This window comes from Peromyscus eremicus, chromosome 8a (assembly GCF_949786415.1).
Source record: "Peromyscus eremicus chromosome 8a, PerEre_H2_v1, whole genome shotgun sequence".
NCBI classification, from domain to species: domain Eukaryota; kingdom Metazoa; phylum Chordata; class Mammalia; order Rodentia; family Cricetidae; genus Peromyscus; species Peromyscus eremicus.
In genome coordinates, this window is record NC_081423.1 from 58867640 (window position 1) to 58894610 (window position 26971).

A 26971-nucleotide genomic window follows, 5' to 3' on the forward strand; every position below is an offset into this window, starting at 1 on the left:
CTTTCCAAGAGGGAAACCCAGTCTCTATAAGCAACAGGTGGCCGGGTGCTGTCGGGGACAGAGACCTCTTCCCTGCCAAGTGGGGAAGGCTGGTGAGCACTTGGGATTTGATTATGACCCGTGGCCCTGGGGCCTTATTTTAGCTGTAGGAGGGTGCTGGGCTTCGGGTATCTTCCCTCTCCGGACCCCCGAGCCTGTCACCCAGGGATGGGTTGAACAAATGGGGCTCTGAGATGATGGTGGAACTCCTTGGTTCTCCGTTTCTCCTGTCTTCCTGGAGCCCCAGTTGGCAGGAGACATTTGGGAGCTTCAGGATTGGTACGTGTCGCACCCTAACCCAGAAAGTGAGGCCAGGGCTCTCAGCTCCTGAGGGCAGAAGCTCCACCCCTACACCTTCCCCCAAACAAGGCGCTGTTTTCCACCGCTATTCCTAGAGCAACCCACTCTCTTGATAGGTTTAGGATGCCATGGAGTCTTGCGGGGCCCAACACCAGCCTGAGCTGAGGGGATGAGGAAGGGAGGGGTGGGCAGGTAGGAGGAACTCTTGCCCCTTTTCATGCTAGTAGGGTCCCGGTCCCTTTCTCTTTTCCCTACGCTGCGGGAAAGAGGCTTCTGCTGAGAACAGGAGCAGTGAGTACTGAGGCCCCTTGGGAGCAAGATCAAATGGGAGAGCCTGGGTTTGAACAGTCAACCTCAGTTTCCCTATAGTGCTTGTACACATTCCCAAGCCCAGCTCCTGCCTCAAAACCTAACGCTGCAATGCCCCCATGGCTCTCTGTCTGTGTCTCCTGGCATCTACCTCAGGCCTCCTAATCTCTGGATTTGGCTTTCTCTTAGCTTCAGAGCCACAGCTGGCTTTTCAAGGCTGTGCTGAACCCTGACTCCCGCCAAGACGCCTTCCCTGCCCTCCAGCCTCTAGTGGTCAGCAGTACCCACAGCCCCTGCAGACAACTGGCTGGTCCTGTGTGCCTCACTCCTGTGTGGCTATGTGTAGACCAGATCCTCTGCTAGTCAGGAACTCCCCGCCCCCGGGGCTCACAGGCTCTGTCCATCAATACCAGGCATGAGTGAGTTGGAAGCTCCAGTTGGCTACATTGTCTGTCTGTCCTCGAGTCCTGGGCTCCGCCGGCCCATAGTCCTTCCTCTGTGGTCCCCAGGCAGCCAGGGTACCCCAACTTCTGAGCTTGCAGCGTGTGTTCTAACCCTCACCTCCAACAGGTCCTCACCCTAGATAGCCCTTCCTTTGGGCGGAGCTGAGGCCCAGAATTTCTCCCAGCTCCAGCCCTCCTGGGCCCCAGGGGGTTGAAACGGGTCCAATGTTGTGTCTTCTTGTCCCTCCAACGGGGCAGGGCTGGATGCTCTGTGGCCTCCAAGCAGGGGCTGCAGGGGCTGTGTCCGAGTAGACAACCTGGATCTTGCCCCTTGTGAGGGCCACAGCCCTTGATGGCAGTTGAGAAAGGCCCGGGCAGGGCCTGTGTGGGCCGGGTGGCATGGGTGGGTGGCAGCAAATGGGACAGTCAGTCGCTGAGCACAGCTCCTGGGAGCTCGTTGGTGAGCGTGTGCCAGCGCTCAATCCTCTTGTCCTTGTTCTTCAGGCAGTCAAACCAGTGCTTCAGGCGCTCGCCCTTGGCATTGATGCCCAGAACCACGCCACCTGTGGAAGAGGCCAGAGGGGCAGCCGGGGATGCAGTGACTCAGTGTCTGGGCCCTCCCTCTGGCCCAGCTGTGGGTGGACAGCATCTGGCTTCCGGCCACACCCTGCCCACCTGACCTGGTGCTTGATGTCATATTCTTCCTCTGCCAGGGACCAGAGCAGTGTGGGGCAGGGTGCCAGGACACATTAGGGACGGAAAAGGGGAGGAAGGGCTACAGTGGCCTAGTGTGCACCAGAAACACCCACCAGAAACTCGGGCTCTGAGTCCAGCCTCAGGTGCTGACCGTCATCACTCTAGGTCCCCCACAAACTGCTGTGAGCCCTTCCCAGGGCCCCTTCCCTCTCTGGGCCCGTCTCTTGTCATGAGTACAGTCCGGGGAGTATCCGAGGTCCCATTCACTAGGGGTAAGTGGTTCTTGGACCCATATCTGCCCAGGACAGGCACACGGCTAAACAGCGTTTCCCTTGTACTCCTTACCGATGAAATCATTGGATTTGCCAATGTCATAATCCCAGACAGTGACCTCCAGGGTCTTCTTGGCCAGGTCTCCATGCTTGATCTCATAACAGAACTCCTGCTGGTCAGAAGAGGGTGTTAGAGCCAAGGCCACGTGGCTGAGAGGGGTCTGTGATGTGCTGAGGGATGGAAGTGGGTCAGTGTGTGATGCCTCTAGCCAGGCTGCCGGCTTCTGCCTGATGAGAGACCAAGCAGGCCCCACCCTCCACCCCCCTGCCCTTCTGTCCCAGAAGCTGCCCCCAGATGCTGTGAGACCCCCTGGCTGCAATTAACTGTCCAGTGAAGAGTCTCTGTCATCCTTCCCCTTGTCCTCTAGGGCTGGCCTTGCTTCTGCCTGTGAATCCTGGCCTGAGTCAGGCCTGAGGTGCTCTGGTGTTTCTCCCAACTTGCTCAGTGAAGAGCCCCAGGCCTGTGTGCCACCCTCTGTTCTGAGGGCCTGGGCACCCACTTGTCCTGTCTGGCCTTTCGGCATTGTGCCATGACCTTCTCATCTACCAAGTTCAAGTTTGAGAACTGTGCAATTGAGTTCCAAACAGAAACTGCAAAAAAGTTCCACAGTATGTTAGTAAGTTTGTGGTTTTGTGTTGACTGTATTCACAGCTGTCCGGCCACGTCTGCTGGGGTGTCTTGAATCCTCACATCCCACCTAGAGTGTCTCCCCATTGTCTTCATACCTCCCTTCCCAACCCTGTCATCTAGAAGGGAACCCAGGAGCCACTCAACATTCCTTCTTTTCAACCCTACCTCCATCAACAAGACCTTCTAGAAGGTTCCTTAGTCCCATGTGCGTCCCCATTGCCGAGCAATCCGGTGGAGCCTTACCCACCATGACCAAGGGCGCTTCTGGCAGCTGCTCCCCACCCTCTCATCACTTTCTAGTTCCTACAGTGCCCCTTTGAAAACCAGGTCCCTCCAGACTCCCACCCAGCCCAGGGGAGCCCCACAGCCCCTTGTGAAGCCCAGCCGCCGCCCCCCAGCCTGGCCATACCTCATTGAACTCCGGGTTTAGTGTTTTCTTTTTCACTGCGGTCTTATGCTTGGATTTCTTGTCTACATCTGGCTTCAGGTATCTGGAAAGATAACTGGGGACAGTCAGAGGCTGGGGAGCGCTGTGGACTGTGGATGGTGCTAGCAGAGTGCTATGGGGCTCTGCCCTGGACATGCATCCCTGACTACCTTTGTCCTAATGCTTGAGTCCCCAGCCTGCCCACCTGTGGGCAACACTGAGGTGGCTACATGGTTACCCAAGCACACCTGAGTCCCCAGAAGAGGATGTATCTTTCTTTTCTCTGGAAATCTGATCTTTACAAAGCTCGCACCCCCCACAGGAAAGCCAGGTTTGTAAAGCAGGGTTTATCCCTTGTTCAGGAATTGTCGTTTTTATTTTTTAAGTAGGGGGTGAGGTGGGGGACACTGCAGTGCTTGACACTGAACCCAAGATCTCCTGCACATAAGGCAAATGCTCTACAAGCTATTCTTAGCTCCAGCCCCAAGAGCTAAGAGCTTAAACACCCCCCCAACACCAGATTTATTAAGAATTCACACACCATAAACTCCATTCTTTTTAACTGTAAAATTCCGTTTTTCAGCATATCCTTTGAGCTGGATAAGCATCATTCCTTTGTTGGAGCCTTGAGGAAGGTTCTCTTTTGGCCGTTATCGGGGATGATTCCTCCAGAGGGATGGTGAAACTCGTGCCCTTCCCTCCTCAGATTTTTTTTTTCCCAAGACAGGGTTTCTCGGTGTACCTGTGGCTATCCTGGAACTCACTCTGTAGACCAGGCTGGCCTTGAACTCAGAGATCCACCTGCCTCTACCTCCCAAGTGCTGGGATCAAAGGCATGCACCATCACTGCCTGGCCCCTCCATAGGCTTTAATCCACCCATAGGCCCAGAGAGGTGGAGTGACTTGCCCAAGGTCACATGGCTGGCAAGAGTGGTGCTTGGAAGCCAGGCTCAATCTCCTTTCTCCATGACAGGGAGGTCATTCACAGGCTGGGAATGCAGGAGGCCTCTGAACTCTCTTTCGTAGGGTCTCCCACCCTGTCCCTGCACAGACAATGGTGTGACAAATGCCTTGTTTCTGCTAAGTGTGTTCTACTCAGTCCACTGGGGACCTCAACACAGTGAATGACTAGTTTCCTCGAGGTTTAACATGTCCAAAGGCCTACCAACAAGAGTCAAGCTTCTTGCCTGGTTTTTGCCAAACTTTGGCCTTGGAAAAGCTGAGTGCTGTTGTTTAAAAATCCTTACTGGCAGCCTAGCAGGCTGCTGGGTGTTGTGGAACCATCTTTTTGTACACGGTGAAGATGTGTTGCTCTCATTGGTTTAATAAAGAGCTAAATAGCCAATAACTAGGCAGGAAGAGGTTAGGTGGGACTTGCAGACAGGGAGAGAGCTCTCTGGGATGAAGAAGGACAGAGTCACCAGTCAGATGCAGAGAAAGTAGGACATGTACAAGATGAGGTAACAAGCCATGAGCCACATGGCAACAAGTAAATTAATAGAAATGAGTTAATTTAGGTTATAAGAGCTGGCTAGAAACAAGCCTAAGCTATCGGCCTAGCATTTATAATTAATGATAAGTCTCTGTGTGGTTATTTGAGAGCTGGCTGGTGGGACAGAAAAGTCTGCCTACAGTTGGGAGCTTTGCACTTGCTGCCCAAGCCCACCCATGTGAGTGTGGATACTCCCCGATCCCTCTGCCTGGAGCACATATAGTGGAATGAGAAAAAGGACTCCTACAAGTTGTCCTCTGACTTCCACATCCATGAACATTTTTTTTTTTAGTCTCTCAGGATGGTTAGGATGACTCTGAACTCCTGATCCTCCTGCCTCCACTTCCTAAGTGCTAGTATTACAGATGTGACCACCACACCCAGCTTCAAGTTGAGGTTCTGTTACATATACAATACTGGTTTGTTGAAACACATATTAGAAAGTACATGTTAGTCAGGCGGTGGTGGCGCACGCCTTTGATCCCAGCACTTGGGAGGCAGAGCCAGGATCTCTGTGGGTTCGAGGCCAGCCTGGTCTACAGGGCAAGATCCAGGACAGGCACCAAAACTACACAAAGAAACCCTGTCTCGAAAAAGCCGGAAAAAGAAGAAGAAGAAGAAGAAGAAGAAGAAGAAGAAGAAGAAGAAGAAGAAGAAAAAGAAGAAAGTACATGTTAACAAAGATTAGTGGTAAGGAAGAGAAATGAAAATGTATGTCGACACAAACACTTCGGGATTTGTTTTGTATTTGTGACATAGTTTGCTATACAGCCTGGCTTCCCTGGAACTCAGTGTGTAGCCCAGGCTGGCCTTAAACTCCCTACCCTCTGCCTCCGCCTCCCAAGTGCTGAGATTTCACATGTGCACAGCCTTGCCCGAATTATATGTCAATGGCTGCTTTACATACAATCATGCAAAATTTAAACAACCTACATGTCCTTCAACTGGCAAACTGATTAACAATGAACTCATGGTTTTTTTTTTTTTTTTTTTTGGTTTTTCGAGACAGGGTTTCTCTGTGTAGCTTTGTGCCTCTCCTGGAACTCACTTGGTAGCCCAGGCTGGCCTCGAACTCACAGAGATCCGCCTGGCTCTGCCTCCCGAGTGCTGGGATTAAAGGCGTGCGCCACCACCGCCCGGCAAACTCATGTTTTACATACATGCTGAGAGCCATATCAAAGATGGAGTCTCCAATACATGTACTGTGTGGGTGAACCTTGGACAAACTATTCATTGCAGATGAAGCCTGGCCCAAGGCAGCATCCATCTGATGTTTGCTGTGAAATCTGGGGAAGGTGACTGTTGTGGAATATTATCTTAAGATGTGTAACTTTTGTTTATGCTGCATTTGTTTAACTCTGTGAAGCTGTGTTGCTTTGCCTGTCTTAAAACACCTGATGGTCTAATAAAGAATTGAATGGCCAATAGCGAGGCAGAAGAGAGAAACAGGTGGGGTTGGCAGGCAGAGAGAATAAATAGAGGGAGAAGTCTGGGAAGAGCAAGAAGAGAGATGGAGAAGTGAGAAAAAGGAGGAGGACGTGAGAGCAGGAGGAGGACTCCAGGAGCCAGCCGCCCAGCTGCACAGGGTAAGAGTAAGATTTACAGAAGTAAGGGAATGGGAAAAGTTCAGAGACATAAAGGTAGATGGGATAATTTAAGTTAAGAAAAGTTGGCAAGAAACAAGCCAAGCTAAGGCCGGGCATTTATAATTAGGAATAAGCCTCCCTGTGTGATTTATTTGGGAGCTGGGTGGCCAGTACCCCAAAAGAGCAAAAACAAACAACAATAAGAGATGCTACTCGGAAAGACAACAGGCCAGAGGATGCCAGGAGCTAAGGAACTCCTGGGGTAAGAGCAAGTCAGCTGACTTTCTGTATCTGCTGGCCCTAGACCCTCAGATCCAACCACTGGAGGGTTGGATTTGGTGGTGCACCCTTGGAATTCCAGTTTTTGGAAGACTGAGGCAAGAAGATTACAAGTTCATGGCCTGCCTGGGGTACATAGTGAGACCCTGCCTCAATCCCTACTCTCCATCCCTCAAAGAAAAAGGAAGAAACTTCACCTGTACTAACCTCTCCAGCCTTTCCTCATCATTACTCAGAGACAGGTAACAAGTGTGGACATGGTCTCAGTGGCAGGGAGGAGCCTCGAGCTGTGAAAGCATCCTGTTAGGGCTTCAGTCAGTTTGTCTGTGCAAGTCAGTACCAAGGAAGACCCTAGGTTCTGCGTCACCCTCTACATGACCTGGAGTAGGAGTCCACCCAGCAGATTGGCACCGAACACGGTTTAAAATGTTCATGCCATATTGGCTCTGCATTTCATTTCTGTCTCAAGAGAAATGTAGTGTGACAGGTGGGGGGGGGTGACACACCCCGCTGACCTCCCAATCCTGCTGCTCCATGCCTCCCTGTCTCCACTCAGGATTGCCCTGCATGGTTCAAGAAGTGCAGTGGCCCTCAGTGTCTGTGGAAGATGCACTCCAGGGCACATCTGTACATGCCCAAGTTCTTACATTAAATGAGCTGCACAGAACCTGCCACAGCCCACAGAACCTGCCACAGCCCGCTGTAGACGTCTAAGTGGTTTCTAGGTCACATATCGATAACCTAAGCCACGGAAATGCTGCATACATGGCCGGTACTCTGTTGCTTAGGGAATAATGACAAGGAAAAAGTCTGCACATGCTCAGAAGAAGGCTTTTTTTTTTTTTTTTAGATTTTTAAAATTGGGTTTTTATTTTATGTATATCTGTGGGCACCTACATGTATGTATGCACACCATGTATACACCTGGTGCCCTCTGAGACCAGAAGGTGGCATCAGAGCCCCTGGAACTACGTTACAGGGAGTTGTGAGTTGAGCTGAGTTCTTCCCGAAGGCTCCTCTCCGGAGAGTATCGCTGTGAACTCAGTGACAACTCACATCATTTGTGAAGAGCTCCAGCCACCGAGGGTGGGTTCGGTGGCATCTGTCGCCTTCGTCTCCAAAAGGTCACCTGCTTCTACTGCCCCCTGGATCTCTGAGTGCAGCCTGACCCAGCCAGGTCCACTCTTGTGGGACCCAGGCCACTGTACAAACTCTAGCCAGTGTCTGTCCTTAGTGCTACTGTCAGTGGTAGGGAGGGTAGACACAGGGCTGGGCACACACAGGAAGACTTGGCAAAGGTCTCTTGCCGGCCCCCCTAGTCTCCTGGCTCCTGGCACTGGCCCTGCCTCCTCCCCCAACTTGCTTGTGAGCCTGGCTCACTAGTGACCTTGCATCCCTAGGCCCCAGGTTTGATCTCCAGCACTGCATGTTCCTGTGTGGTGGTTCACACCTTCAATTGCAGTGGTCAGGGGGTAGGGGCAGCATGATCTCCATCCAGTTCAAGGTCATCCTTGGCTACACAGTACACTCAGGGGCAGCCTGGAATACATGTGACCGTGTCCTCCCATCACTGAAAAGAGAGGACTGTTCTCTCTCCTGGTGGGTGCCCCTGCTGCAGGCTTCAGTTTCTCCATCTGTGAAATGGGATGGCTGGCACTTAACTCCAGAGTCACAAAAGGAACCCAGAAGAAAACACCCTGGCGAACAAAGCCCCACTGCTCTGAGGCAACCCTCTTAGTGCTTGTCATGCTGGGCTCCAGCTCCAGCCACTCAGGAGAGCAGGGGAGCCCGGGCACACACTCACGTTTTCACGTAGGGATCTGAGTAGCCGTTAGCATCCATGGCGGCCAGATGTGCACAGCGCACGATGCCCACCAGCAGGCCCTGCTTCTGGGAGCTATACTTGAGTGAGATGAGGATGCGGCCTCGCTCCTCCAGGGACTTGTCCTCTGCCTTGTCCACCTGTAGGAGAGGGTGGCCATTCTGTTGTCCTGGTCTGCTTCTACCTTCCTGGCTGAGCAGTAAGGCTGTCCATAACCTCACTCCCCAGATGTCTACTCGCCGATGCTCAGCCAGGCCAGGACATACAAAGATCTATGGAACCCGGGGGCCTGGGGGTGCGGCTCAGTGGTGCAGCACTTGCCTAGCACAAGTGAGGTCCTTGGGTCCATCCCCAGCTTGGAAAGGAAGGAAGGAAGCGGGGGAGGAAGGGGAGACTGGAGCACAGCCTGGCCCCTCCACTTCCATCTCTCCGGAAGCTGTTTTTGCCTACAGCAGGAGAAGTGAGTGGCAGGGACAGAGATGGCCTGTCTGCAGGGCCTGATGCATTTACGACCTGGGTAGGAAGCCTGCCCCGGACTGCTCAGCCTTCTTCACACCCAAGCCTCTCTGTGGATGTCACCTCTGAACTAGTGAAGCTCTCCTCCACGTCTTTGCTCCGTTTCAACTACTCCCAGGAATTCTGCAAGGTGTGCCCCCCAACAGCCTAAATGACAGAGCTTTGCTACTTTCTGAGCCCCAAGGCAGCTGGAAGTCCGGTGGGAAGACGCCCAGGACCAGGACCCACTTCAGGCTGAGACTTTAGCTCGAGGCCTCCACATCCCATCCCTCCATGTCCTGACAGCGGGAGTCTTCTCCATTTCCCATGCTCCCCTAAGTCATCCAGACATGCACAAGTGGAAGCCCATGTCCCCTGAGGGTCCCTCCTCAGGACCTGCCAGGCTCTTCTTTTATAGGCTCAGCCTTTGCCTGCCGCTGTGCTCTGCTTGGGACTGACCTGAGTCCCAAGTGGCCAATTCCAAACCTTCCTGGAGATGAGAGTCCTGTGAGATGAGGAAGGGATGGAGGCCTGTGACCCACAGGCCTTTCTCCAACTTTCATGCCCAGAGAAGACATGGCTAATTGATCCCAGCACTCGCCCTGAATTCAAATACAGCCCTGGCATCCTTCTGAACCCAATGCTCAGTCATGACCAACAGTACAGGGGTGTGATTCTGGGCTCTGTGTGTAGCGTATACGAGCAGAGATATTTCCAAAGGCAGATGACATTACCATACTTTAGACTATTTCATGTGACCACCACCGAACCAGGTTTTTTTTTTTTTTTTTTTTTTCGAGACAGGGTTTCTCTGTGTAGCTTTGCGCCTCTCCTGGAACTAACTTGGTAGCCCAGGTTGGCCTCGAACTCACAGAGATCCGCCTGTCTCTGCCTCCCGAGTGCTGGGATTAAAGGCGTGCGCCACCACCGCCCGGCCACCAAACCAGGTATTTACTTAGAACAAGTAATATAGAGTATAAAACCTAAAACCACCAAAATACGTCCTTACAATCAGAGTGGTTATCCCAAATGTCACCCCTGTGGTCACTATGTATCTCCAAGCCGGCCAATGAGCAACACGGCAAATTCAAGGGAGGCTTAGCAATGGCCAGAGTATGCCTCAGGAACACTCACAACACACATGCATCCAGATCCACACACATGCACACACTTACACACAGTGTGCACATGTGTACATACACTTCCTACTTACTCATGCATTCATGTGCACAGAGTCTTGGGTTTGTTGTTTTTGTTTTGTTTGTTTTTTCAAGACAAGGTTTCTCTGTGTAGCCCTGGCTGTCCTGGAACTCATTCAGTAGACCAGGCTGGCCTCGAACTCAGATCCATTTGCCTCTGCCTCCCGAGTGCTGGGACTAAAGGCCTGCACCACCACGCCCCACGGAGTCTTGTGAAATCCGAGGTCAGAACTCATGGACAACAAAGCATCACAGGAGCTGGTAGTACCTTCTTGAGGGATGCAGGCCATTTGGAAAATTTGGGCCACCCTTGGCAAGTGACTCATACCACACCAGCAAAGGTTCTACCCATCTGCACTTGAGTGGAGAGAATGCGATATGAGAATACAATTTGAGAAGGTTATGCACATAGGCAGTGTCTCAGCTATGGGGTGGATTCCTAGGGCTGGGCTTGGGCCTAGCTTGCTGAGTGGCCATGTCCCAGGCTCCAGACCCTGCCAAGCCTGATGTACAGGGGTTAAATGCTGGACTACCTCCTCACTGCTGTTCCCTTGGCTCAGGGTTTGGGGAGACAGTCATGTCCTGAGCATTGGGCAGTGGAGGGCTTAGCTTGTCTTGGCCCTGAGCACTGGGGCTCCCCTAGACTCTCTGCTCCTCAGCCTCCATAAGCAAGATGAGGGAGTGGTGAGGAGAGAAAGTAGGCAAGAGAGAGAAACAGACACCAAGACTCTGAGAGGGCTCAGCTGCTGAAGGCAACCGGGGTCAGATTTGCCCTGACATCACACCGAACAATTACAATGTCTAAGAAAGAATTATGTGCTGTCTCCTCTGGGCATCTCACGGCACTTCCGGCCAAACATGTTCCAACTGCATTGCCCCTAGTGAATGGCTTCCTCCTCCCGCTGTGCACCCAGGCCCCAGACCTGGAACCGCCTTTGTCCCCAGCGTGCCCCTACTCATTCTACCTGGTACTGGGCTCCAGCCCTCCCCTCCCTCCTCCCTTTGCTCTGGTCAGCCCGACCCCAGCAGGCAGGGAACCTGTTAAGGTATCGCCATGCCCTGCCTTGTGACAGAGACCTGTATTCTTAGCTATTGAGAAAGCTGAGACAGGAGAATCAAGAGTTCACTGCCAATCTGGGTGACTGAGCAAGTTCAAGGCCAGTCTGGGGAACTTAGCAAGACTCTGTTTTATAGGACAGTTACAAGGGGGTGGGGAGAGAGTTCAGCCAGTCAAGTGCCAGCTGTGTAAATCTGGATCCCCGGCGTCAATGGAAAACTGGGCAGAGTGGCCCAAATCTGCAACCCTATTATTGGGTGGAGACAGAATCCTAGCTCACTGGCTAGCCAGACCAGTTAGTGGGAGACCCTGTCTCAAAAAATGAGGTGGGGAGCAATTGAGGAAGATACTCCGTGTTGACGACAGGTTTACACATTCCCACATCTATTCCCTGCACACACATACACACACGCACAACACATGAAAAATTTAAAATCTGCAAAAGTAAAATTTTAAAGGGGCCGCGGATGTAGCTCAGTAGAAGAGTGCTTGCTTACCCACACAAGATCTTAGATTTAACCCTCCGCTTGTACCTTAGCTTAGAAACCTCGATGGAAAGTGAACTGATCCCGCCACTTCTGTGGCGTCCTCTCCTAGGCTTGCTCTGTCCACTGTGCTCTCTGCTCCACCAATTAGCCTTGCTCCTGTCCCATCAACAGGCAGCGAGTCCCTTCTCTGTCCCTGCAACGGTGCCTAGAACATAGATAGCATCGGCACATGGTAGACGCCCAGTAAACTCCCGTCTGGCTGGGGTCCGGAGCCTTCCTCCACTCACCGGCAGCTGTTTCTCCAGGCAGATGCTGAACGTCTTGGTGTGGTTGGGTTTCAGCTTCTTCAGGGGCACTCGAGTTTCGCCGATGAACTCATTGTGGCGGAATTTGTCCTCATCACACACGGAGATCCTGGGGGCGAGTGGCTTCCACAGTCAGTGGGAATTCATAAGTGGTAGGGTGTCCCCGGGTGGGGTGTAGGCACGGGGGCCCTCACCCACCTCAGGGTCTTTCGGATCATGTCCTCATCCGTGATCCCGTAATAAGTGAGGGTCTCGTTCCATGTGGGGTTCAGAGTGTTCCTCAGAGTTTTCGTTCTGAGCTTATTTGCCTGGAAAAAGAGAGAGAGTGTGTGATCTTATTGGTCCTGAATGAGTGTGGCCAAAAAGCTGGCCAGCTTGCTCCCTCCACCCACGGAGCCGTTATCTGACCCAGTGGAGGAGACTGAGGCAGGAGGTGAAACTGACACTGTTAATTTGCTAACTTAAAAACAGCAAGCTTATTGGAGGCATGTGAGTGGCCGCTGTGGTCACAGAGGTCTTTGACAGCAAAAGACAGCCAAGAGAGCAGGACCAGCACAGCGGGAACTCCGCTGACTTCAGTCCCGGGGCAGGGGCTGCCACTGGGGAAGTTGGAAAGAAAAGGGAATGACTGTCCCCAGCATGGACATGCCAGCCATGTTGGCATCTTGACTTCTGGTCTAGTCAGTGCAGCCTGTCTGGCTGATGACCCGTGGAACAGGAAGGCGATGGTGTGTTTAAACAGCTAAGCCATGGGAACTGGTTGAGGTAGCTACAGAAAGCTAACGTGAGGAGCATCCCACCCCTAGACCCCAGTGACAACAGCAGGGTAGAGGTGATGACTACGGGGTGGTTCTGCATGGGGTAGGAAGCTGCCATGTTGCCTCATTCCCATTAGGAAGTTGAAGTGTCCAGCTTAATAGGCATTAGCTTAACCAAAGATGCTCCCCACCCCCCCACACACCATTACAAAAGAGTTCCCTATCAAGACTGGCCATGTCCACTCCCAACAACAACTGGACCACGTTCCTGGACCACCTGATGTCCCCATCCCTCCCTTTACACAGGCTGTTCGTTCTGCCTGGGATCCATGCTTTCCTAGTGAAAGCCTTGTGGGTGGACTACAGCCTCTCTGTTTTCATCCGCTTGCTGGGCCACCCAGCAGGGGAGCAGGAACAGCGGTTCTGTGGTCAAATAAACCAGGCTAATGCTACCCACTCAGTCCCCTTTATGAAGCCACAGAATCAACACACTGAAGGCTCTGACAGGTCCTGCCACCAAGAAACCTGTTTAACAGTATTTCCTTTTTCGGCAGGTGCTATGCATCCCTGGCTGGCCTGGATTTCACTATGTATGTAGAGCAGTCTGACCTTTAACTCATAGGGATCTGACTGCCTCTGCCTCCTAAGTGCTGCAATTAAAGGCATGTGCCGTCACACTTGACCCCATTGAGTCCTTTTTATTTTTTCTATATAATGTGAACCTCAGGCTAAAATGGCTTCACATGAAATGTAACCTGGACATTCTCGGGGCCCAAAGAGCAGATAGGTAACAGACTCATGAGGTCTCAGGGAGGCCATGAGCGCCAAGCCAGTGCCATGTCTGGGGCAGAAGCCCTCACCTTGCTGGCTCCAGGCAGCAGGTGTAGTTTGACGTAGGGATCAGCCAGTCCATTGTGGTCCATCGGCTTCAGGCCCTGAGCAGAGACCAGAGAGGATGAGAGTTGATAACAAGGACACAAAGGGCCTCCTCCCTGACATCTCCAATCTCCCTGAGGATGGGAGGTTCTCAAGGGCCAAACAGTGTGGGGTAAGCTTCCCTCCCCCATACTTTGGCCCCGACTCATTTCACTCTCTACCTTCTTGACAACTGAACCCAGAAGACACAGCCCACGCTAAACTTGGGGAGGCTGGTCTCTCTGCACACTTTCCGGACACTACTCCTTGTTGGGACCTCCTTCTCTGACCCTGAGTCTCCATGATTTGGCTCTGTACTCATCCTCACATTCCTTGTGGCAGCTGGGAAGGCAGTTTGTTCCAAGTCTGGGAGGCCAGCAGAGACTGCCAGCCATTTCTCTGCGTTTGCTAGTTGGTATCCCTGGAAGTCACAGGCTGCCTGCCATGGAGGGTCCTTCCACAAGATGGCACCCCTTGCTAACTCTGATTTCAGCCGCCAGCCCAGGAATGTACAGCTCAGGAGAGGGACCACAAGGGCCTCAGCTAACCTTCTGGGGATGGTGTTTTCTCCTTTCAGTGAAGGCCCACAGGGGCGAGGGAGGCAGCAGAGAGGTGCATGGCCCACATCCCAGATGGGTGAAGGAGGGATGGCTCAGCTCCTGGGCCAGGTGCCCCAGACCTTTCTCCCAGGTCTAGCTCATTGGGCCTGGAGGAGCTTCCAGGCATGGCACCCACCCATGGCTTCTCTTCCGCTGTGGCCCCAGGCCCAGGCATGGCACCCACCCATGCCTTCTCTTCCGCTGTGGCCCCAGGCCCAGGCATGGCACCCACCCATAGCTTCTCTTCCGCTGTGGCCCCAGGCCCAGGTTCGGGAGCCAGAGCACAGCCCATGCACTTCCAAGTTAGTGGACCAGGCACAGGGCAGTCTCAGCTTTATCATAGGTGAAGAGTTACTCATTCCCACAGTCTGAGGGGAACAGAGCAAGGAGGGATGCAGATGCAGGGCTAAGGGGTGGGACTTCCCTCCCCTGCTCACCCCCTCAGAAGATATCAGAGAAGCAGCTGGGGGAAGGGTGGGGGTTTTAGCCAGGCCCATAGCTACTGGGGCCTGACCTGGAGGCAGTGTGTGTGCCTTGCTAAAGGTGACCATTGTTCACACCAGCTAGCTTTCCCCCGTAGCTCCTCACCCCCAGGGAGTAATGAGCAGGGGTCCTGGGGGATCTGGTGGGGGTAGCTGAAGGCTCCTGTTTTATCTCTCTAATTCCTGCACACCCGTTTGTCACGTTTACAATGTTTTCAATCTTCCTCTTTTCTTTTGTAGATCTTTGAGCCAGGAGATTAACCAGACATACTGCAGGTCCCACTTCTGAGGCCTGGGCACCCATAAGGACTGGCTAGGGCAGGGGGCAGCGGCCATGCTAGGATGTCAATGATGCCTGCTCTGTCCTTCGGATCCCCAGCCTGTGATGTGGTCCCTTGTTACTGCCACACCCTTCTACCTGGCAGGTCCCTGGACACAGCAGAGGGCCACACACTGGCCAGAGGTTGGAAGGCGATTGTCTCCAGCAGATCCCACCCGCTTATTGTGTTTCCACGAGACCAAAGCAGATGTCACTGTCTCAGAGAGGGACAGGGGAGGTGCTGTGTGGGACAGTACTTCCAGCACTGAGGGGACAGGAAGGAAGGTAGACTCTCCTCAAACCAAGTTTCTGTCATTCCTGCACTGCCCAGAGCTTGCTGTTTGCTAAGCGTTCGGGACTGGAACCTTCTGGACAGTCAAAGCTGGGGCTCCCAGTGCTCAGCCTGAAGGAGGAGGACAAACACCAGTTGGTGAGTTGGCCTGGTACACAGGGACAGAAGCTGCATGACTGTACCTACATGACTGTACCCTGGAGACCGTGGGGAGGGCAGCTTGGGCCGCACAAGGAGAGGCAAGGGGTGACAGGCAGCTGTTTTGTGGGCAAGGAATTTCAGTTTGGCAAGCTGAGAAGGCTCTGGGAGGGACAGTGGTGAGATGCAACACAGCCATCTCGGCCCTCTGCTGCTAAGTTTCACATGTGCGATATTTTATCACAATGAAGTAACACTGTGCCGGGGCGGTGGTGGTGCACGCTTTGAATCCCTGCACTCGGGAGGCAGAGGCAGGTGGATCTCTGTGAGTTCCACGGCAGCCAAAGCTACACAGAGAAACCCTGCCTTGGAAAAACCAGGGTATGGAGGGAGTAACACTGGTCTTCCAGCACTGTGGCTCTCTGGGGTTTTGCTGGGCACTGCTCGGAGGTGAGTGCCCGAGGTCCACCTGTGGATAGATACATCCACTGGGCACTACCCTGCAAGACGGAGTTAGACAAAACGCCAGGTTTCCAGTGCTCTACTTCTACATGGTTCAGTAGCCACACAGGGAGCGTGGTGAGTCCTGTTTACAGATAACCAACTCAGACACATCCTCACCTGGGGGTGAGGGTGACCAAGTGCCCCGGTTAGTTGTATGTCCACCTGAGGCAAGCTGGAGTCATTGAGAAGAAAACACCTTCACTGAGAAAATGTCCCCACTGGATGGGTCTGTGGGAAGACTGTGCTGCATTTTCTTGGTTGATGATTGATGTGGGAGGGCCCAGCTCACTATGGGTGGTGCCACCCCTGGGCTGGTGGTCCTGGGCATGTATAAGAAAGCAGGCTGAGACCAGGTGGTGGTGGCGCACACCTTTAATCCCAGCACTCAGGAGGCAGAGCCAGGTGGATCTCTGAGTTCGAGGCCAGCCTGGTCTACAGAGCGAGATCCAGAACAGGCACCAAAACAACACCGAGAAACCTTGTCTGGAAAAAACCAAAAAAAAAAAAAAAAAAGAAGGCAGGCTGAGCAAGTCAGTAAGCAGCACTCCTCCATGGCCTTTGCTCCTACCTCCAGGTACCTGCCCAACTTTGCTGGATGATAAACTAAAAGCAGGAAGATGAAATAAACCCTTCCCAGGCTGCTTTTGGTCAGTGTTTTATCCCAGCAACAGAAAACTAAGACACCTAGTGAGAGTGAGTGCAGCCTGGGAATCCTTGTTCCTCAGACTCCCCGAAAGACTGAGTGTGGGCCCTGCTTCAGCTGGCACTCTATGGATCCCCTTTGGGGTCCCAGTATTTCCTAGGCCTGTCCCCTTTTTTGTAGACATTTACAGAGAAGAACAGGGCCACTATGGTTCAGAGGCCTCTGGTCCTTACCTCTGTGCACACCAACACCCATGTAATCTGCGCACACAGGCACAGAGATACACACAGACACAGACATGCGCACACATACACACACCCCTGGAGCAGGGAGAAGGCAGCAGGAACCCCGGATTCTGAGATGGGGAGGAAAAGCTGGGCTCTACTAGAGTGGTCTGACAGCTGATCCCCAAGCATGGACAAGCTCTGCTAAGCCAGGAGGAGGGGGGAGGAGGGGCTCTGTCTGGCCCTGCAGCCTGCCTCCACCTTTCCAGGCTGGGCTCACCAGGAGCTCAGCTCTGTTCCCTAGGCTATCACAGCCTAAAGGTGCCAGTGGAGTGGGCAGAGACACAGAGGGGAGTGACTGGGCCTTCAAATACCCAACCTGGGCCCCAAGCCCCATGGAGACAGTTCTCACGCTTGCCCATGGCCTTCCACAGGAGTGACCCAGGCTGGATAGCGGTATGGTGTGGGTTGTCCTTCTAGACAGGCACAGAGCCAAGGGCAGCCCCTCAGTGGTAGGGTGGGCCAGGAAGAAGCACAGAGAGATGCTACAGGGCAGGGATGCTGGGTGAGGTCTAGTCCTGGCAGCATTTGAAAGCTACTCCATGTGTGCTGGGCTGGCTCAGGCTCTTCCACAGCTCTACTAGGGTCTCTACTGGCCACCTGGGCCCTTACCTTTCGGGAAAACATCAATTTTGGCACCTTCCTCCCAGAGGGAGCAGTGTAAATGGAAGAATGTGGTTGAGAACATGGAACAGACACGGGTTCAAGGACAGATCCACAGAGGACCACAGGGGTAAGACCTGACCAGGCTACACTGGGTCTGCAGATGTCCACGACTCCCCTCAGCAAGGCTCACAGGGCCTCTGACGCTCAGGCCCAGTGGCTACCACCCTGCCTGGGGCCTAGCTTGCTTCCATGGCACCTGCGGCTTTCAGCACAGGAGCTGCTTAGGGGCTTGGGGAGCCTAGGGTATGGAACTTGGGAGTGGGGAAATCCAGAGACAGTAGCATCCAATCAACTCTCCCTTCCCACACACACACTCTGCAAGACAGGCCCCCCACCTTCCTCCTTCTTCAGTGACCCCTCCCAGGCTCTAAAAGCTGCCTGCCTTCCCCACTCCCCACTCTTGTCTCCTTCTGAAACTCTTTTCCCCAGATGCTTTACTGGGCAGGGCCAGTCTGGGAAGTGGGCAGCTGCACCCCACAGAGCAGGGACACCAGGAAGCCTGGACAGAAGGGACAGGCAGGACCCCGCCCCCGTCCTGAGGCCGAGCCGCGGCTGGTGCAGGGCCTACCTTGGCCTTGCTGATGGTACAGTGCAGCGCGTTGTTCTCCTGGTCATAGAGCAGACTGAAGTCCAGCGTTCCCAGGGCGGCTGCGGGAGGAGGAGATGCGGGTCACACACCAGCTGGATGGGAGGAGCAACACCCTCCCCTGGGTGGCTTCAATAGCCGCATTATGATTACTTTCCGTGTGTTTATTTGTATGTGCACATGTGTGTACACACACGTGCACCAGGATGTGCACGTGGAGGCCAGAGGAAAACTTGCAGGAGTCAGTTTTCTTCTTCCACCATGTGGGGGATGGAGCTTTAACTCGGGTCACCAGAGCTGGCAGCCGAATCATCTCGCGGGCCCAACAGTCACATTGTTTTCAAGATTAAAAGACTCATTTGGTGGTGTCTGCTTTTAGTCCCAGCACTGGGGAGGCAGAGGAAGGTAGATCCCTTTGAGTTGGAGGCCAACTTGGTCTACAAAGTGAGTTCCAGGTTAGCCAGAGCTACAAAGTGAGATCCTAGCTCAAAAATAAGCATATAAATAAATGAATAAAGTTTATTTGGATGAAGAACCATAAGGCAAATAGGTCCATCATAGTCCTCAGAAAATGTGCATGTTGGGGGCTAGAGAGATAGCTCAAAGGTTAAGAGCACTGGCTGCACTTCCAGAGGTCCTAGGTTCTATTCCCAGCACCCACATAGTGGCTTGCAACTATCTGTAATTCCAGTTCCAGGGGATCTGACTCTCTTTTCCAGCTTCTGTGGGCACCAGGCATTACAGTGGTGCACAGACATGCATGCAGACACAATAACCATACAAATAAAAGAAATATAAGCAAATAACTAATTAAAAAAAAAAGACGATGTGAACATGACTCTGGAGGAGCTGGCTTCCTGGCATGCTCACATGATGCACAGGTGACAGTCTCTGCCCCCACGAACACCAGCTGTCTCCAGCTTCTGTCTTTAGGCTGCTGCACAAACTAAAAGGCAAAATCATTTTTGCTTCTAAATGGTTGGAATTAGTTAAAGCAAGCAAAATCCGGTTACAGCATGGCTTAGCAGAACCACACAGGGATGGCACTAAAGCCATTTTAAATTACACAGATGACTTCCGTATGGAGATTAAGGAAGTGGACAAATCCACAGAGCTGAGGACTGCTGGCGGTGGACTTAGGGTGGAGGCACAGGTTCAAAATTGACCATCACTAGGCCAACCTACAAGCCTCAGGAATAAAGCAAAGACGCAGGCAGGCAGGAGTATGGCTCTGGGGCAGATCACTGGCCTAGCCTGTGCTGGGCCTTCAGCTCATCCACAGCACTGCAAATGAAACAAACACTTCAAGTTCTACCAGAGACAGTAGACGTCTGCACGTGTTAACAGCATAACTGTTCTTTCCAGGTAACAGGTGAAGGTCTAAAGGTGTGCCATTCACTAACTTTTGGGCTTAGTAGTAGTAGTAGAGGTCCTGGGCCCAGCAAGAAAAGTTAACCAATAAGGAATGTTATTGTATCCAGCTCAATGGCCGGTGCTGGGACAATGGAGCAGCTACAATATGCCAACCTCTTTATCTAGCTCTCCCCACGAAACACTCCACCCTTGGAGGGACTCCATCCTGCCACTGTCAGATGAGGAGGCTCAGGGATTCTGGGTGGATCCCCTAAGGCCCACGAATGGTAACCTGATCACAATCAGGCAGGTGGCTCAGAAAGGGGCTCTCGAACCCCACTTTGTGTGGTCTGTCCTGTCCCCCGGCGGTACTATGGTGAAGCAGACGGCTTGGGTCCCCCCACACGAGCGATGACACACAGTGGTGTGAGAAGGCAGAGGACAACTCCGAGAGGCTGCAGGGCCTGACCAGCCTGAGCGGCTGGCTGTTGACTGAGCCCCAGGTGACAAGTGACACTATAGCTCCCTGGTCTTCCTGGCCCCGGGAGATCCTCAGTGGGCAGCGACAAGGCAGCTGGGTCCTCATGCGGTTGCCCCCAAGTCTCTCAAGGGCATCGGTAAGTCCCAAGGGCCAAGCAGAGGATGCAGCAATAATTGGGTTCAGCTGCCACCTTAGGAACAGTCACTTGTTACAGCTGTGGCCTGCCATGTCCGGAGGGTTCCCAGCAAGAGGGCAAGAGTCTGAGTGAGGGAAACCTTTGAAGTCCCCAGACAGCAAGATACACATGCTTAGATATCTCCAAATGCCCGATTTGCTCCCAACTGCTGGACAGGTCACAATATTGTCTGGTGAGCCAAGAGCTGGGAGAGCTTCAAAAGGGACTCTGGGCCCCAGTGTGAACAGGGGAGGCTTCTTGGAGGAAGCGATGCCTTACCCGAGATAGTAGGAACCAACAGATAATAGTAGGAGGGACTTGGAGGGGACATCATAACCATAGGCATCTGGCAGATGGGGGTTGATGGCTGAAGTGATGCTGGGATGAAGGGCGGGCTGGGCTGGGCCTCTGTCCTCATCAAGGTTCTAAGATCTGCACTGGATCTTAGATGGATTCTAAGTGAACACGCATCTGGACTGTGTCTGCCTTTAGTAACAAAGGCAGGCCACATCATGATAGCCTTTGTGTCTGGAGGGACGTGGGGGTACATCAGGGGCTGTTGCCTTTGTTCTGAGAGACATGTGGAAGCGTGTCGGGTTCCCTACATCCCAACAAGGTGATGTTCTTGTCGCTTTCTACAGTGCAGTTGTGAGTGTGGAGGATGACACCTGCTGTTGCCCTCTACAGGTTCGAATCCTCGCTCTGCATATCCTTGCTGTGTGACTGCAGACAGTGTCCTCATCCGTAACCTGGAGACAACTATAACTACCCCGTGGTGCATGGGGTTTGTCGGGTGGTTACAGGAACAGCAGCCATACTCTGATGGTGCTCTGATGATGCTTCTAGAGCTCTGAGTTTGCCCCTCTAAGGACTTTCTGGAAGGGTCTGCCCTAAACTGGATCACCTTCTCCCTGTCTTTGGGAACACGATATAAAAGCGATCACTTACGCTCCTCTGCATAAGCAGAGTCATTGCTATGACTACAATGATTCTGCTGTAGGTCACAGTCACAGCCACATAGAGGGGTGTGAGGTGATTGCTCCACTGGGGCTCCTAGGTGGTACCTCACTTTCCTGCCTCCTCCCTTTACTCCTGCCTCTGGTAACACAAACAGATCTTTCTTTCATAATAATAGTTAGAATTCAGACTAAGAGTTTCTAGGTTGGGAGTGAGCTGCAAGTATCTTTCCCTAGTGGAAAATGCATGCATGCATGCCTTAGTGAAGACCACACTGCAGCATCCCCTCTCCCTTCCAACAGGTGGGCAAGTGAAGATGTTGGAGGTGAGAATGCTACAGATAAGGATCCCATAACTGAGGATGCCGAGGGTAAGGATGCCGTGGACAAGATGTTGGGAGTGAAGATGTTGAGGGCGAGGAAGTTGCTGGTGAGTATCTTGAGGGTGAGGATGCTGCAGATGAGGATACTGTGGATGAAGATGCTGCAGGAGAAGATGCTGAGGGTGAGGATGCTGCAGGTGAGTATGCTGAGGGTAAGGATGCTACAAAGCACCACTGCCTTTACTGCAGCCGCCCAGCTGGGCTTTTGCAATATCATTCTGCAGAGCTGGTGGCTTCCCATGACAGTTAGTTGTCATGCTGTCCAGTTCGGGCTACCTGCTCCCTGATGACCTCACCCCGAGGACGCTGCCTCAGGCACCTAGGGGGCCGGCAAGCAGCAGATGGTCAGTGCTCATGGTGGAGCTGCTCAAATGGCTTTGCTGTCCAGTCACTTCCCAGCAGGAAGGATTTAGTGTGATGCCACATGTTACAGCACACACTCCGTGATGTCTGCCTGTGTCCCAAACCCAGAAGACAAGTCAGGGAACGGGCCTCTTGGGACACTAACACCTGTTACCACCACCAAAAAAAGAGCAGTGTGCCTAGTGTGCGGTCAGGAAAGGACTGATGAATAGCTAGCACCACTGAAGTCCGTGAAGAAATTCTACCTTGTCATTGGAAGCTCGGTCACCATTTGAGAAACTGCATGTGTGGAGGAGCTGTCTTAGGGAACACATGGCCCCAAATTGGCCCTTTTCACTTGTAGAAATGAGGCTCAGAGAGGGGAGGTGGCCCAGTGAGGGTGGCCCAGCAAAGCTGGCGATGGATTCTATCTTAAAAGCCTAGTGGCTTCCTGAAAGCTTTTCTTCACCATTTTGTGTAACTGAAGTCCCGAAGATGCAGCTAGGGGGAAAAAAAATGGCTCAGCAGTAGAGCCCTTATCTCACATGAACAGGGCCCTGGGTTCTTGCCTCAGCAATGGGGCAGGGGCAGGGGCAGGGATAGGGACTCACTGCTAATCTGAAGGGCCTGAGTGGAGTGGCAGTGGAGGCCATAGTAGGGCTTGAAGGACAAGAGAGAGTGCCTTTCTGTGAGCCCCAGGATCCTGAGGGCCCTGCCCTCAGAGCCACTCAGATCACGTGCCTTGATGAAAGTTTACATCTTTGGAAAAATAATGAAGGTTGGTCACTAATGGGCCTCTGAGAGTTGTCACCGGCTTGCTGATAATTATAGCGCTTTAATGGGGCTAATTCAGAGAGAATCAAGCTCAGGCCCCTGTTGCTTCCTCCAAGGCTGAGTGGTCCCCAGAAGGGCCTGTGCAGACAGGCAGCTGGCCGTGCATGACCTTGGTCTGCACTTGAACTCACTTGGCCCATTCACCCCTGGGAATCAGAAATCGGTCCTTTTTGTCTTGTATTTGGAAGAAAAGTGTCAGCCTCTAAAACAGGTGACGAGATGGCTCGCTCAGTGGGTAAAAGTCCTGGCTTTGCAAGGCTGACGATCCGAGTTCAATCCCCGGGATCCACAAAGTCGTCCTCTGACCTCTACCTGTGTGCTGTACACACGTGCACCCCTTCACATCACACAAACACATCTATTAAAAATACAATAAATATGCTTGTTTTAATCGGCAGGAACTCATAGAAAGTCATCCAGCCTGATTTGAAAGCAGGTCACAGGTGAGGAAGCTGAGGCGCTGCACTAGGCGGGCACTGTGGGGGAGGGTGCCGAGGAGTAAGTGACAGATACAGCGTCACTCACAGAGCCCGCAGACAGAGCCCAGACTTCAGCTACCTCCTTTATCCCCTCATTTCAAGCAATTCAACAATTCATGGCATCCAAGACACGATCTGACCTCCCTGGTTTGGCATTCAAGCCTTCCTATGCACTAACTTTGACCTCATCACTCTTCCTTGTCTGTGTTTCTGACACGTTGGTTCCTTCCCCCCCCCCCCCCCACACACACACCCCCTTTCACTCTGCTAGCCTTCTTTCCCCTTCTGCCCAGCTTCAGAGCCGAGGCCTCTGCGGATGTTTGCCTCCCCATCCTCCCTCCCTGCTGGTCCTCTTGCTGGGTTTCTGTAAGCAGCCTAAAGACCATGTGTGTGGTCCAGCCCATGCTTGGCTCTCCGGGGCCCCGGTAATGGTGCCTGACACACAGTTGGCCTTGCCCTGTTGAATGGGAAAGAATAAGACGGAGGTCTGGGCAGAACGTGACTGAGGCCCACAGAAGTTCTGGGTGAAGGAAGAAGCCACATAGATCAGTAACTGGAATCTGCCCATGCCCAGGAGAACCTTCCAGGCAGACCCAACAATGGTTCCCCACTTCACCCTTGCTCCAGACCTCTGTGTGCACCTGACCTAGCTGAGTGAGTCATTTGGGAATACAGACACGTGATACAATTCTAGCCAATGAGACAAAAGGACAGGTCTCCTGGGAACTTCTTGGAGAGATTTTTCTGGATCCTAGACATGAGAGTAGAAAAAAAAAATTTTTTTTTAAAATCAAATCTAGGACCTTATTGTTATATGCGATGCCTGGACCCACAGCAGCCACCTTGGGTCATGAGGGTCCTGCTCAGCTGATGGAGAGTGACTGTGTTTTACATCTGATGTTCCTCACCCACATGCCCTTGAGGAGAGGAAATCTGTCCCGATTTTCAGCTCAAGAGGGAAAGAGCTGGCTGAGTGGCAGGTCGGACAGAAGCCTCGTCACCAGGGATGCTGGAGGGCTGCTCCAGTGTACCCTGGTATCTGCAGCAGGACCTTGGCTGCCCTGCTGGGCTAAGCTACTCTGAACTGATTTCACGGTACTTGCAGCCCAAAGCCCTCTTATCATTTCAGCTTTGGGGTCCGGGTTCCCTCTGCAGACAGGGAGCAAGGAGCTTGGGACCATCGGGAGCAGAGGCCTAGGGTGATGCTGCGACTCCTTCACTGGCCTTCTAAGCTCAGCAAGGAATGAAAGGTGTGGTGTGGTGTGGTGTGTGTGTGTGTGTGTATGTGTGTGTGTGTTCATGTGCCCATGCTCACACACTTTGAGGTGACCGGCAAAGGAGGGCTTTTTAAAGCGGAGAACACGGAGAAGCCAACAGGCTGTTTTTATCCTTTGCTTGGACAACAGAGCAACCGGCCTCATTTCTTCTTGTCCGAACAGATAATCCAATAATTAGAGCAGCAAATAGCATAACCCTGGCTAAAGCCATAATGAACCATCTGGCTTGAATCACTTAGGCTTATTCCAAGGGATCTGGTTGTCAGAGCTCAGAGGGTGCACAGCCTTGGATACCAGGTACAGAGTGGTCTGGCTCAGTGTTTCCTCACCCATGAGAGCCACGGTTCTCACGCTCTCAGCCGGATGCGCTGCCCACCTCCTGGTTCAGCCTCAGACCCACTTCCCCAGCCCTGTAACCTCCAGACCTCTTCTCCACACTTTGTTAGGGAGTCACAGTGTCACAGCGATCTGGGTGTGGCCAGCCCCCGGTTTCAGCTGAGAAAGCTGTATCTGGGACCCAGCTCGCGTGAGCCTGTCCCCAGCTAGGACACCTGTGGCTGAGCCCAGAGACTCAGTATGGTTCTCTTTGCACCACTCCCTGCTGCTGAAACAGAACTGGGAAAACACTGTGGAGCTGACTGGCAGGAGATGGGGCTTCTGGTCTGTTTTATTCTTTTCTGGTGGGTTTCAGGATAACCAAAATGACTAGGTTTCTCTCCTCTTGGCCATATGTCATCCCCAGGGCCTCTATGGCACCTGGAGTGTGGCCTGCAGCTCAGACACAAGCTTCATCCACCTGCTCACTCCCCTGGCTGCAGGCAGCAGGCTGGAAATGGGAAGCGTGTCCTATCCTTCCTTCCCAGGATGTCTCTGGATCCCCCAGGGTGCTGACTGCGGTCCTAGTTAGAACCTCCCCAGAGGCCAGTCAGCCTGGATCCTGGCACAGAGTGCCAGGAACTGGGCACAAAGGAGTAAGTAAATCCAGGGCACAGCTCTGCGGACTTTAATAAATTCTGCCCACCCAGTTTTCCCGCAGTCTGCAGGACAGCAGAGGGTGAGGCCTGCTCCCCAGCCACTATGCTTGGGAGGAGGGCCTCGGTGAGAGGGTCCAGGCCTAGAATACACACAAAAGGCATTGTTCCCAGCTGGGGCTTGATCCACCTCTGCTGATGGGCTCTGAAGTGAAATGAATCTGTTCCCAGGGTGGCACTGTGAACTCCTATCCTCAGCTTTGAGAGGCACATGTTATGCTGGGGAAAAGCCAGGCCTTAGCCCGGAGGCCCCGGGAAACACCCAGGCCAGGCACAAACCTCCAATGTTGTACAGAGGAGGGGCTGCTTTTGCCTTGGGAAGCTGGTGTGGGACCCGCACTCCCCACATCCCATACCGCCCATGACTAGGTTTTGAGGCTGGCTCTTTGGGTCTAAGTGAACCAGTTTGGAGTCACTGCTGGGCTGGGGCCCTTCCATGAAGCGACCCTCATCCCCACGCCCCAGTAAACCCATTGGACTCCCGCTGCAACCTCTTCCCTCCATGGCTTCCGCCGGGATGGTCCCTGGTGGGCCGGGCCAGGTACCCTCAGGGACCACACAACACGCCAGGAGTGCTCCTGGCCTGGCTCGGGAGACCCCGCTGTCCGCTGTCTCCCTGGGGTTGAGTCCTGGAGGAAGGGGCGCGGCTGGGGACCCTCCTGCCCCGGGGAAGCCGGCGTAACAGGTGGGCGAAGGTCTGCGGCCAGGGCCAGCGCGGCGGTGGGGTCCGGGGACGCGGGAGGAGGAACCGCCAAGGTTTTTCCAAAGGACAAGCAGCCCCGCGGTCCTGCTCCTCGGCCCGCGCGCACCAGCAAAGCCGCGGCGCGGTGCGGGCCGCTGGGCCCGCCCCAGCCGCCACAGGGTCCCCAGCTCGCCCGGTAACCTCTCCGGGCGGCCCGCAGAGGGCTCTGGGGCCGGGAGCCACCGCGCGGCCCGCAGCAACTGGTGTCTTCCCGGGGCGCAGCTCCGCCCTTCCCGGGAACAAAAGCCGCCGCCCGCGCTGGAGCTCCTGGCGCGCGGGCCGAGAAGGGGTGCGGGGCGCACTCAGGGGAGCGGAGGCCCGGAAACGGGGTGCTCCCAGAGGACGCCCCCAAACTTCCCAGCTCTCGCGTGCGGGTGTGCCGGGCGGCAGCGGCGCATGCCCTACGGGGCCCCGGGCGCGGGGAGGGGGCGAGCGGCGGGCGACTGGGAAACTTACTGCAGTCGTCCGACTCATAGCCGTCGGCGTCCGGCTCCTCCTCGGGGGGCTTGGCGGGCGGCCTCGCGGGGCTGGGGCCGGGGCCGGGGCTCGGGCTGGCACCGTAGGCTCCGAAGAGCTGGTCCACATCCTCGTCGTCGTCGCCGCGGCCGCCGTCGGAGGGGCTGCGGGGGCCGGCGCTGGCTGCAGGCGAGCGCGCGGGGGCGTCCGGGGGCGCGGGGGCGCGGGGCGCGGCGGTGGGGGGCAGGCCCCGCGGGAAGCGGGGGAAGTAGTCGGAGATCTGTTTGATGGGCCGGATGGGCCCGGGGCACACGTCGATGGCCATATGCTCCTGGATGCTGATGGTCGCCTTCTCCCCGCGCCGCCGGAGGGTCAT

The 26971-nt window shown here is 53.9% G+C and overlaps 1 protein-coding gene across 1 annotated transcript; it reads right to left on the bottom strand.

Moving 5' to 3' along the window:
* Window positions 1-1484: 1484 nt before the first annotated feature.
* Doc2b (double C2 domain beta) lies at window positions 1485-26971 on the bottom strand. Its single transcript, XM_059269533.1, has 9 exons — window positions 26596-26971; window positions 18069-18148; window positions 13519-13593; window positions 12099-12208; window positions 11883-12009; window positions 8339-8496; window positions 3160-3241; window positions 2133-2229; window positions 1485-1654 (listed from the first exon to the last, which is right to left on the bottom strand). The coding sequence occupies exons 1-9, from the start codon at window positions 26969-26971 to the stop codon at window positions 1518-1520; spliced, it is 1242 nt and encodes a 413-aa protein (XP_059125516.1). The 3' UTR covers window positions 1485-1517.

Coding starts and splice junctions, on each gene's coding strand:
- Doc2b (XM_059269533.1), bottom strand. CDS start 26,971: ATGACCCTCCGGCGGCGCGGGGAGAAGGCGACCATCAGCATCCAGGAG. Junction 18,149..26,595: donor CTATGAGTCGGACGACTGCA/GTAAGTTTCCCA, acceptor CTCCTCCCGCAG/CCGCCCTGGGAACGCTGGAC. Junction 3,242..8,338: donor TCAGATCCCTACGTGAAAAC/GTGAGTGTGTGC, acceptor TTATCTTTCCAG/ATACCTGAAGCCAGATGTAG.